Source organism: Notolabrus celidotus, chromosome 18 (assembly GCF_009762535.1).
Source record: "Notolabrus celidotus isolate fNotCel1 chromosome 18, fNotCel1.pri, whole genome shotgun sequence".
Classification (NCBI taxonomy): Eukaryota; Metazoa; Chordata; class Actinopteri; order Labriformes; family Labridae; genus Notolabrus; species Notolabrus celidotus.
In genome coordinates this window covers 15,995,917-16,007,962 of record NC_048289.1, presented here as the reverse complement: position 1 = coordinate 16,007,962, position 12,046 = coordinate 15,995,917, and the positions used below count along the sequence as shown (strand labels likewise).

Below are 12,046 nucleotides of genomic sequence, written 5' to 3'. Positions count from 1 at the left end.
CACATAGCTGCCATGCTTTAACAGGCAGTCACACGCATATTGGGCTGTCCCTCCTCCGCTGAGGTTATAAATGACTTCCTCTGGCTCCTCTCCAACAGCCCTTCAATAGTCTACCCACTTTTCCTGATTGAAGACCCCCCCCCCCAGCCCCTCTTCTTGCTCAGTGCTATATCTGTCCCTCCTTTAGGGAAAAGATGTCTCGGATACATCATCAGAGGAGCAGTAAGTGCTGTCAGACTGGACGAGGTTGATGAAGTTCAGGAGACTTGAGCTTCAGACATGCTCTTATCATGCATGTGTGTCTGCCACGTGTGAAGTTTCCTGGTGATGGCTGACCCACATTAAAACTCCTGCAAAAGTCTGCATCAATTTCTGACAAGCAAATGAGTCTCTAATTGATGGAGCAGCTGCCGAAAATACACACCCACCATGCTTGTGTCTAGTATATCAAATCTAATGACTAATCACTGCCACTCTTAAATCTCTTTCAGTATGATGTATCTCTAAAGAAAAGGACTCCCTAAAACTCGGAAATCTGCACAAAAAACTACAGAAGCAGACGCAGGGTCGGCTCCAGCTCCGGGGATTAGGTAAATGTGCCGGAACAGAGCAGATTTTCCATTTCTATTTCCATTTGTGTGTAAGGCCAGCACTCAGCTTCCTCCCCTTTTATCCCCACATTGTTTGCTCTCCAAAAGTCTCTCAGCAACGCCTGCGCATGTGCGGATGTGCGGATGTGTGTGTGTGTGTGTGAAAGGCCTTGTGAGGAGTAGCCCACCCCTCCGTCCCCCTGGCCTAAAATACTCACTCTTTTATCACTTACTTCGCTCGCTCTGCCGGCTGTCATGTCACTAGCTCTGCTTTCCTCTTCTGAACTCAATCACTACACTTTTTTCTCTTACCTGTTCTCAGAGCTGATCTCTGCAATCCCCTGGTCTCTCACTTTTTCCTGAGTCGTGTCCTAACTTATTTTGGACTCTGGAAAAGTGTCATTTCACAGGAATGTGTGTCTTTTCATATCTAAAAGATGACACACACTATGTATTTCACCACTGAGACACCAGGTTTGCCAGTCAGACTCTTGATCAAAGACAACTCAGTAACCTTTGACCCTTCAGGTTACAAGACGATCTCTATGTCCAGCAGTGTGACACCCACACACTGGCATCCGAGCACACACACACACACACACACACACACACACACACACACACACACACACACACACACACACACACACACACACACACACACACACACACACACACACACACACACACACACACACACAGTTTGATACAGCACAATGTATCATGGCAACTTGGATCTGTAAACTTCCACTGCTCAGCTGATTCTGCAGTAAACAAGTGAATTTCTATTCTCCACACTTTTTATGATATTCTTGTCAAGATCTGAGATTTGACTTAGCTGAATAAATACAGGAACCACTTTACTGCATCACAAAAAAAAGTATAATACACACTCATTTTGTTCATCTTCAAAGGCTGTTTTTACAGTTGTTCTGTCCAGCCTCATTGAATAGTGGGGAAAAAGACTGCCGCCAGAGGAGGACTGAGATGCTACAGATGATAAAAACAGGAATTACAGCACATAATAGTGAAGAAAGGAAAGAAAGAAAAACTTGACTAAATTGCTTTCTCACATTTGTACAACAGACCAATCATGGCAAGGAAGTAAGAACAATGTGGGATTGTTGGTTAATTAATACAAAAAGATACATCCTACTTAAAACTTGGATGATGCTCTCCCTGAGACAATCACAACAATACCCTCAACCAGGGCAATTTTGGCCAATTTCACATTTGACATAGTAAGTAAACCTAACCTGTGTTCACAGGGAACATGTGAAAAATACAATTGCCGATAATATCGTGCATCCCTAGTGTTGTATAAACCATAACACAGGGGTTACAGTTGTAATTATTGCCATCTGTTTTGACAGAATCAGCTTAACAATATATGTTGCACTTTTCTTGAATGTATTTTTGGGAACACTCTTGCTGTGAAAAAAAAACACCATATGCATAAACACACCACTACCACTAGTTTCTCTACAGTTAAATCATAGGAATTAACATTTCATCAAGATTGTACAGTATCACAATAAGGGATGTTCTGAAGCACCTAAATCCCTAGGAATCTGATTCAAATCCGTTTGCTGTGTGTGTCTAACAATAGCGGTGCTAGCACCACCAGCTTCCAGTCCGCCCTACAGGTTAACGTCCACATGCCTGTGCTGGTTACAAGCAAAGACTGTATAAAATATGGATGTAGTTTCCGTGACGTTACCCATCTGTTTCCGAAGCGCTGTTTTGAAGCCAATCGTTGGCGGCAGCCATATTGGAAATGCTGAACTCAACCTAACTGCTGTCAAGAGATTGTGACTTAAAGAGGCGGGCTTTGAGCCTCCTAGCCAACAGCTACAGTGTTCCCGCCTGTCAATCAAGTCAGCTGTGCCTCTCATTGGAAGACTCGTAATCTCAATATCTTCGAAATTGCTGCGTCAGAAAAATATTCACCCCCCTACAGTGTCTGCCAAATCGAGAAATGAACTATCCAGACTCCACTCGTCTTTGAACCAGGCTGTAAACATGTTTATTTCTGCTGTGAAGTTCGGCTTTTTTGAATTTGTGTGTATGTGGTTTCCGGTACTTGTTTACATCTAGCTTATAGAACAGAGCATTATAGCATTATGGAAGTAGCCACTGATTGGAGCTACAGCCAGCGTGGCTGCACTAGATCTTCAACACAACGTATGACTGGACTTTGAAAGACATAAATAACTAATCACAATACTCAGATATATAAGGATGATTTTTCACCTCTTTAATTGATAAGCTGTCCAAAGGTGAAACTGTAAGGTGGATTCTCTCATGTTATTTTTTAAACAACATTCTTACTCACTGTTTTTGCACACGAAACAGCACACTTGATCGATAAAGCTTAAGGTGTTAGCACTAGGGATGGGTACGATTACTCGAGTACTCGAGTATTCACCATTGACCCCATTATTCGAATAGCAGTTTGTTACTCGCCCACCTGGAAAGATAACCTGAAAACATACAGCGTTACATGTGTGACCATGTGCTTTTTGTTTTTGCCTGACTGAATATACTAGGTAGGAAAATAATCAACGGGATATAAACGTTTTTCTTCTCCGGCCACGGCTTCAGCTTTAGAACACACCGAGCCAGATTTCAGCAAAAACATCTGTTTTACGGCAGCTACGGCAGCATTTTAGGAACACGTTATTCAACCGAAAGCGAAATCACAACAAACACAGAACTGTCTGCAACACCTGCGGCATGTCAGTTAAAAAAAAGTGATATCTGGAAGTGCTTCGAAAAAAACGATGAAGTTAATGTGCAGTGCAAGATATGTGGCGTTAAACTTACATACCATAGAAATACTAGTTTGATGCTTAACCACATGCGCTTAAAGCACAAGGAGAAAACAGCGGAGACGGATAACAGGCAGTCTCGCATTACGTCTTTTGCTCGCCCTGTTAGCACACGTCGTTGTGATGAAACCAAAGCGGAGAAGATTAGCCTGATAATAACCAAAATGGTAACTGGAGATATGCTCCCATTAAGTTTTGTGGAAGGAGAAGGCTCCAGAGAGCTGATCACGTTTGTCGAGCCGGAGTACAAGCTACCATCACGGAGAACAACAACTGCGAGAATGGAAAAGATGTCTGAAGAAAAGGCAGCAGAACCTACTACAATTCTGGTCTGGTAGGTCCATGTCCGACGGATTTTATTTATTTATTTATTTTTGTATATGGTTGAAAAATAATAATAATTGTGAGTACTCAAGTAATCGTTCATTAGGAAATTTGAGTAATCGATTACAAGGATTACGGTAAATTCCCATCCCTAGTTAGCATGTATTTATCTTAAACTGTACAAAAGGTTAATTATTTGTTTTCACAACATACTAATGTTTGATAAATTATCTCCTTACTTGATTTCATCAAACCTTAGAAGGACGGCTAATATCTTTTTCCACTCTTATGTTTGTTTTTCCATTTCCGTTAGATTAGTGAATGTTTCCAGAGTTCTGTTTACTGATGGCTATTTTGATCACAACCGACTGCATCTTCCAAGAATTATTGGTGAGTGATGCGATGCTAATCTGGCTTCCTGTCTGAGTGGCCGTACACTGAGTGCATCTTGTACCCATGTGCTGCTTGAGTGAGTGTCTGCAAACTGAAAGCAAGCCTCAAGCCACACCTGGCCATGGCTGTGCGCCAGGTAGCAAAGGGAGTGTGCATTTAAAAGTGTGTGTACGCTAAGTGACAGAAACATGGCAGCAGCGATGCTACTGCAGCAACTAGACTGAGCTAGACATTGGAGAGAACACAGATAACAACCAAAAGGATCTTCTGTCCTCGACTTTCCTGCAATAGATCAAACAGAACATCTGATCCATCAGGACTTTCTCTGTCAGGGTGTTATCCTGCAGATTTAACATGTCATTCCCTATTCTAATGCAGCGCTAATCCTAGCAACGCGTCTTGCATGAGCTGCGAATTTCTCCTAACCTCCCTGAACACATTCTTTCTCCCCTTCTCGCTCTACAGCCGAGGAAGAAAAAACAGGTATTGCTCAACAGACAAGCAGAACAGGATTCACACTGTACCGGAGCGTCAGACGTGAGCTCCTCATCCATTCAGCTGCCATGCAGAGACTATAAACACAGATACACTCAACACCCCTGCACTAGAGGTACTTGTGCAAACTTTTTTTTACACTGAAGGTAGTGTGAAATCATCTGCAGCAGGAATCTGTGCAATGGTTCAGGTTATTAAAATAAAATAACTGTTACCTTCCAGTGATAAACTTGACAGAAATATCAGAATATTGCCCAGAACACATTTTATCTTTTAAAGCTCTAGAGAGAGGCTTTGGGTTTGTGTTAATTTTGGCGCCTCCTGTGGACAATGTAATATCTCTTATTTCTTTGATGCTCTTACTCACAAGTAAATATGTTCTCTAACTGATGGCCCCTTTCCACTACACAGTTTGCGCCCTACTCTACTTGACTCAACTCGGTTTGGGTACCTTTTCCACCAGCCCGAGCACCGACTCACGTTGGGCGGTGTCGTCATAACACAGCTGCGCGAACCTGGGTTCACGTCATTTTGAACGCAACAAAAACACAACAATCACAAACAATGAAGGACATGGAGGCAATGGTTGACCCAAAAAAGTCTGGACCTCGTCAACGACCACGGAGAAACTTTGCGTGCAGACATTGTACAGTACTGATGTTTTTTTAAAAATGGCAGGTTTGAATCCTGTGCTGGGCGTCATGACTCTTCAGTGATGACATTCTCTGACCAATCAGTGGCCAGCATGTCGTCGACGTCACCTTTTAGTATTGGCTCAGCTTGCTTGGAACCCGAGCAGAGCAGGTACGAAAAACTGGTATCTGACACGAGGTACTGCGCCCATGGAAAAACTGCAGGGGAAAAAGCGTTCTTTTTGGTGTAGTGGCGGTCATACCAGCTGACACCTACCCTCTCTCGTGATGATTACAGGTTTTAAAATTACAATAAAGAAATCAGCAGTCTGGGTGCTGATGGTCTTCTAAAAAAGGTCACATCAAAGGTCTGGTTGGGGCTGACGAGCAGGAGAACGTGGCACACGGAGAACATGTAGTCATAGTAAATCTTAGCCTGTTTCACAACCAGTTTAATAATCCTCACAGGAGCTTTAAACACATTTCTGGTATGGGTATTGGATTGTACTTCAATTAACTCTCTACTGGTGGTAAGTGAGATTAGAAAATATTTTCAAATAAGTTTTGTAATCCACGGGTGCCGTTGGCTGCACAGTCTGAGCGCACCCAATATACAGGGGCCTAAGTCCTCGTCACAGAGGTCTAAGTCCTTGTTGCAGAGGTCGCTGGATCGACTTCCGGCTGGGACAATTTTCTGCATGGGATGCCTAAACTGTCTTATCAAATAAAGGCGAAATAGAACTTTAAAAAATTGTTCTTAATTAATTTAAAATAGAAATAATAATGCATTTAATACGTTTTTTGATACAAAGGCCATAAATAAATATATGTACTTGCTTATTCAACAATTATTGATTACTTTTTAAGTCTTTAATAAGACCTTTCAGAGGTCCAGGTAGAATATTTGTAAACAATACCTTTTGGGACCAATATGCAGCTAAAATAAACACAATATTCAACATTTTTATTGAAATATAGGTGACTATTATTAGCATCTATAATCAAGGCGAATTCGCAGATGATCATTGACCATCATGACAGATCATTTTTAAAAACCTTGCTGCTAAAAGTTGTCATTCATTCTGCTGTGGACTGTTCAGACCTGAGGGGGACTTTTGTTGTGTAATCGGTAAGTTAGAGATGAACAATATATTGTTTGACTATTGCAACTGCGATGTGCATATGGGCTTTAGTCACATTGAATAACATGCGATATTGGTCATACGCTACTGCCATCATGGATACACTGGAAAATGCTCAATTAAGCAACAAGGCCAGATATTAAGACATTAAGCATTACTTAATGAGTGTGTTTACTTTTAGCATCTCCAGCTGTAGTGCATGTACGGTTTAGTGTTGAGAAAATCCCATGCAGAGTGAAGGTGAGTTTTTGTTTGATTTCAAGTTACCGGGGACGATGACGCAGATTAAACAGAACTTTATGTTTAAGCTCACGTTACTTGATAACTTTGATGTTAGCGAGTAACACGTCACTGCATTTGTGCTTTCTGTCTCCTCTTGTGTTTCGATCTCTCAACGCAGGTGTCAGAGCACCCATAGGAGGGGGATTTAGATCCACTAAGATCTACTTAAAGATCCAAACAATGCAAAGTATCACTGTATTCATTTTTCAAATAATTTATAGAGTACAAATGCACACATTTTTGGTATAACTCTTGGATTTTTTCATTTTCACAAACATTACAAAAAGGAAAAATATTGCAAAATCAGTTATCTCCAGTATCGTACAACCCAAGTAAGTTAAGTGTAATGGAGATATACACAAAAATCTAACATGATCAAGAGTATTGTTATTGTAAATAGGTTGCTTAATAACTGTGACTTCTTTGTTTAGATCTGTGTCTGTTTTTATATTATATTATGTCTTTATTGTTGATGTGTTGATGGTTCACAGAGAGTATCGCAAACCATAGACAAGCAGACAGAAAGGTGTGAACAGTTCCCTCTTAATGTGGTAGTGAGGGTCCGCTGATTCCCCCTCCTTCCCCTCACAGTGATCAGATCGCTGACACACAGCTTCAATGTGTGAGTCACTGCTGGTCGAGTTAACCTGCCACCGAAGGCCATTCAGTACAGCTTAATCACTTTGCTGCGAGTTGCACTCAATGGGGGTACTGGAGTGTGACAAGGACATGAACCCTGTGAATACTGGGCCCTCTGAATGAACACACACACACACACACACACACACACGTACACACAAACACAAACTATGTTCTCACACAGGGGCAGGATGTTGAAATAATTGTTCCTGATGAGTAGAAGAAAAACAATGGCTGACCGTTGAAATCAGACACTTGATGTTCACAGGATGTGGATGTGTGTGTGTGTGTGTGTGTGTGTGTGTGTGTGTGTGTGTGTGTGTGTGTGTGTGTGTGTGTGTGTGTGTGTGTGTGTGTGTGTTTAGACAAAAACAACACTTAGTAACTGAAGCTGTAAAGAATTATCTGCTTGTGCCTGATGTGTTACCTAAGTTGCAGCTCAAACCAATTACAGCGCTCGTTCTGAACTGATGCTTCAGAGATCGACACTGTGGAGCAAAGTGCACTAACCTGTTCCTACCAACAATGCAGCTGTATTTTGAAATCACTTCACCTGTGACTATTGGCTTTGTTAGTGTGTGTAGCTGTGATGATGAAGGAGGGGGTAGCCACAGACTCTTCAGTACATTTGTGTTTCTTTACATTATCAGTTTTAGTCAATTATTAATGATTCCTTTTTAGAAGTCTTGTGGTTATTGTGAAAAAGCACTGACCTATTTCCTCAGCCTGGTATTGATCATCAAAAAGGAAAACATCAATACAAACTGTGTGACATATTAAGTGCTTTCAAAATAAGCACACTACGCTTATTGATGTTTGACTCCACTTAACATATGATCTCTACCAATATAAAAGGACCATGCATGGAGTCAAGATTACAAAGCTATAGGTAATTATTACTGTCATGATTTTAATATTACTGTTCTTTTAGAAAATGAGTTTAATCTGTTTTTTATTTTTTTTACACACCGAGTTTCCTGCAGGCTGACAATCCGATGATCTAGGATAGGGGTTCCCAAAGTGTGGGTCGGGACCCCTTGGGAGGTCGCGAGACACAACTAGGGGGGTCATGAGATGTTTTCCAGAATGTTTTTTTTTTTTTTAAGTTATCTAAAATAGTACAATTTACCCATTATAGTAAAGAATAGTAGCTAAACTTGAAATAAAACATTGAAAATAGAAAATGTAATGAGTTTTCTGCCTTTCTTTTTGCCAGATGACTCCTAAGTTTAGGGTTAGTGAACAATGAATTATCAAAAGCATCAGTAGCAGTAGGTTAATCAATATCAGCACAGGAAACAGCCACATAATCATCAAATTTTCTGTAGACCAGCTAAATTAAGTCACATTAAATAATTTTGAGGGACAGTGGGGGTCAAGAGTCTTTGGCACCTATATTTTGGGGGTTGTGGGCTGAAAAGTTTGGGAACCCCTGATCTAGGAAACAAGAGGAAGCAGTAAATAGTGAATGAGATTTTATTACAGAGTGAGTATTAATGCAATCTTAATATGTTATTAAATGTTCCTTTTCTCATGCAATATTCAAACTTTAAAAAAAATAACACCCTGATCTGCAGAGACTCTCCTGCAAATCTTTTCTTGTTTGCACTGTTAGCTCTTGTCTTACTGGCATGCACTCAAGCTCCTAGTGTGACAAGTAGCCCTCTATCAGACAATGTCCTCTTTGGAGCCAGGAGTGAATAATTGACATCGTCATGATCCCTGGGACACAATGCACTGCCTGTGATTGTTGTTGGTTTGTTTTTGTTTACGCGTTGAGCAAACCAGCCTCACGTCCGCCTGCATGCGCACTCAGTCACTCAGAGCTTGTAATCTGTCTCCTCATATTTCTTCACCTGCTACTACTACAATGTTTATTTGTGCAACAAAACCGTGCCACAAGTTGTCACGGTGAGTTTATATCTGAAATAAGACTTTTAACTCGGGTAAACTTTGTGACAGGTGCCATTTTTGTCTCCTTATCAGCGCTCCATAAATCCCAAGAGCCTCAGCAGTGACTGAGTGACGAGGGCTGCGGACTCACGGAGGAATGTGGTCCAAGCTAGAAATATCAACCTCTAGGGGAAAGCTGAACCTCAAAAATTCACTCAAACAGCACACATACCTTCCCCTTATATATTCAATGTAGGCAGAGTGTCCATTTTTATAAAAGTCGTGTCTTAACAAAGGCAAAAAGAGGCGAAAGTTACCCACCTTCTCTGCCCAGCGCGCCCGTCACTCCGAGCAGCACGGCCCCGACAAACACTAAACTTCTCACCGCCTCCATCTGCAGCGACCCGCCGCCTCTAGTCCATAATCAAAACTTTGATGTATTCGCTGCTCCTAAAGCCGAACTGCCGTATTCTGACTTCTCTTCGTCTCTGGGTTAGTTTTGCTTTGGCACCTTTTGGAATACTTCGTCTCCCACTCTCAGTGACTTCCTCCCTGGAATTCTGTGCCTGTTGGTTGTAAAGCGTGATAGCAGCGCGCATGAGCAGAGGCGCGCGTCCGTGAAGGCCTGAGCGGGGAGTGGCAGGTTGACTCAGCCCGCCCTCACTTCGTTATCGAGAGCGAATTACACTTCATTTTAGCTTTTTAGGAAGAGGAAAGAGATGGCGAGAGACGCACTTTGACATTTTATTAAAGTAAAAGAGAGAATATCACACTACGGACACAAGAGCCATTGAAAGGAATCACGTTGGGCCCTGCCTTAGCCAACCCTGCACAATTTCTACAACCACACCTCCATTATGTTTATGATCTATTGAAAGCATTAACTAACTATAGTTTTTCCATACCCTGGAAATTTAGGATCAATAATCACAGGAGAGAAAAGATGATCCTCATCAACATAATTACAGGATGGTGTAAGAAAGGTAGGTTACATTCTCTATTTAAGTTGCAATGAAATAAACAGACAGTGCTTATACCAAGCGGCAACCTCCGGTGCTAAAAACTTAGTTCATCAAGGATCCGCTTGAGGCTGGCTCCAGATACCGGAAACCACATACACACCAATTCAAAAAAGCTGATCTTTACAGCAGAAATAAACATGTTTACAGCCTGGTACAAAAAACGAGTGTAGTCTGGATAGCTCATTTCTCGATCGGCTCTCACTGTATGGGGGTGAATCATTTTCTAACGCAGCAATTTCGAAGGTATTGAGATTACGAGTCTTTCAATGAGAGGCACAGCTGACTTGATTGACAGGCGGGAACGCTGTAGCTGTTGGCAAGGAGGCTCAAAGCCCGCCTCTTTAAGTCACAATCACTCGACAGCAGCAATATGGCTTCTGCCGATGATTGGCCTCAAAACAGTGCTTCAGAAACAGATGGGTGGCGTCACGGATACTACGTACAGTACAGACATAAGAGTCATTGAAAGGAATCGCGTTGGGCCCTGCCTTAGCCAACCCTGCACAATTGCTACAACCACACCTCCATTATGTTTAGGATCTATTAAAAGCATTTAGTAACTATAATTTTTTCATACCCTGGAAATTTAGGATCAATAATCACAGGAGAGAAAAGATGATCCTCATCAATATAATTACAGGATGGTGTAAGAAAGGTAGGTTACATTCTCTATTTAAAGCTGCTGTTGGTAGGAATGGTGTAAAAAATGTAATTTTTTTTCTGCTTGGTTTGGAGAAAAGGTCATAATGCCCATCGGTACTCATCACTAAGTGGAGTAATTTGAGATTATTGCGAAATCTCTGCGTTTTCCAATGCCTTTGTATCAAGCAATGTTATTATTCTTCTGTTCCCGTTATGACGGACCAATCATAGCTAATCTCCAATCCTCTGTCCTGATTGGCTAAGGGGCGGCCCCTACTACGTCCTCCGATTGGTTATGAGTCCGGCACTATCATGTGTGCATATGCTGATCTGTGTTGGGGGGCTAAGAAGAAATCTGGTTGGGAGGGATGGTGTTAACATTCGAAGTCCCTCTCTCTGAACCAAGTGGCAACCTCTGGTCTAAAAAATATGAGTCCAATGCAGAAGTGCTAAAAGCTGCAGTTCATCAAGAATCCACTTGAGGCTGGCTCCGGAAGTACTGGAAGTCACATACACATGAATGGGAAGAAGACGGTCTTTACAGCAGAAATAAACATGTTTACAGCCTGGTACAAAAGAAGAGTCTAGTATGGATAGCTCATTTCTCAATCGGCTCTCACTGTGAAGGGGGTGAATTTTTATAACACAGTAATTCCGAAGATATTGAGATTACCAGTCTTACAATGAGAGGCACAGCCGTCTGCGGGAACACTGTAGCTGTTGGCTAGGAGGCTCAAACTCCGCCTCTTTACGTCACACTGGCTCCACAGCAGCAATACGGCTGCTGACGACGATTGGCCTCAAAACAGCTCTTGAGGAACAGATGGGTGACGTCACGGATACTACGTCCATATTTTATACAGTCTATGCTCTGAACAGATGTTTACTCTGTGACTACCAACAGCAGCTTTAAGTTGCAATGAAATAAACAGACAGCTTTATACTTGCTTATCTGCTAAACTCTAACACTAAGAAAGAAGCTCAACACTGACTTGTCACTGTTGACAAGCGCACAAGTTAATACAGCATACAAATACAAATTGAAACCTATTTTAAACCATTTAGCCGTAGAACTACACATGCATGCACCAACCTTGCCTGTCAACAGCAGCTTCAAACCAATGACCTTCTCACTATGAGGTAGCATTCCTAACCACCACA

The 12,046-nt window shown here is 41.8% G+C and overlaps 1 protein-coding gene across 1 annotated transcript in view; it reads right to left on the bottom strand.

The window, feature by feature from the left end:
• erbb2 (erb-b2 receptor tyrosine kinase 2) overlaps positions 1-9,828 on the bottom strand; it is a 31,841-nt gene extending 22,013 nt beyond the window's left edge. The window contains exon 1 of the mRNA XM_034707845.1: positions 9,543-9,828. Coding sequence (XP_034563736.1) covers positions 9,543-9,615 — 73 coding nt within the window. The 5' untranslated portion in view covers positions 9,616-9,828. The remainder of the gene's footprint in view (positions 1-9,542) is intronic.
• Between the last annotated feature and the right edge of the window lie 2,218 nt (positions 9,829-12,046).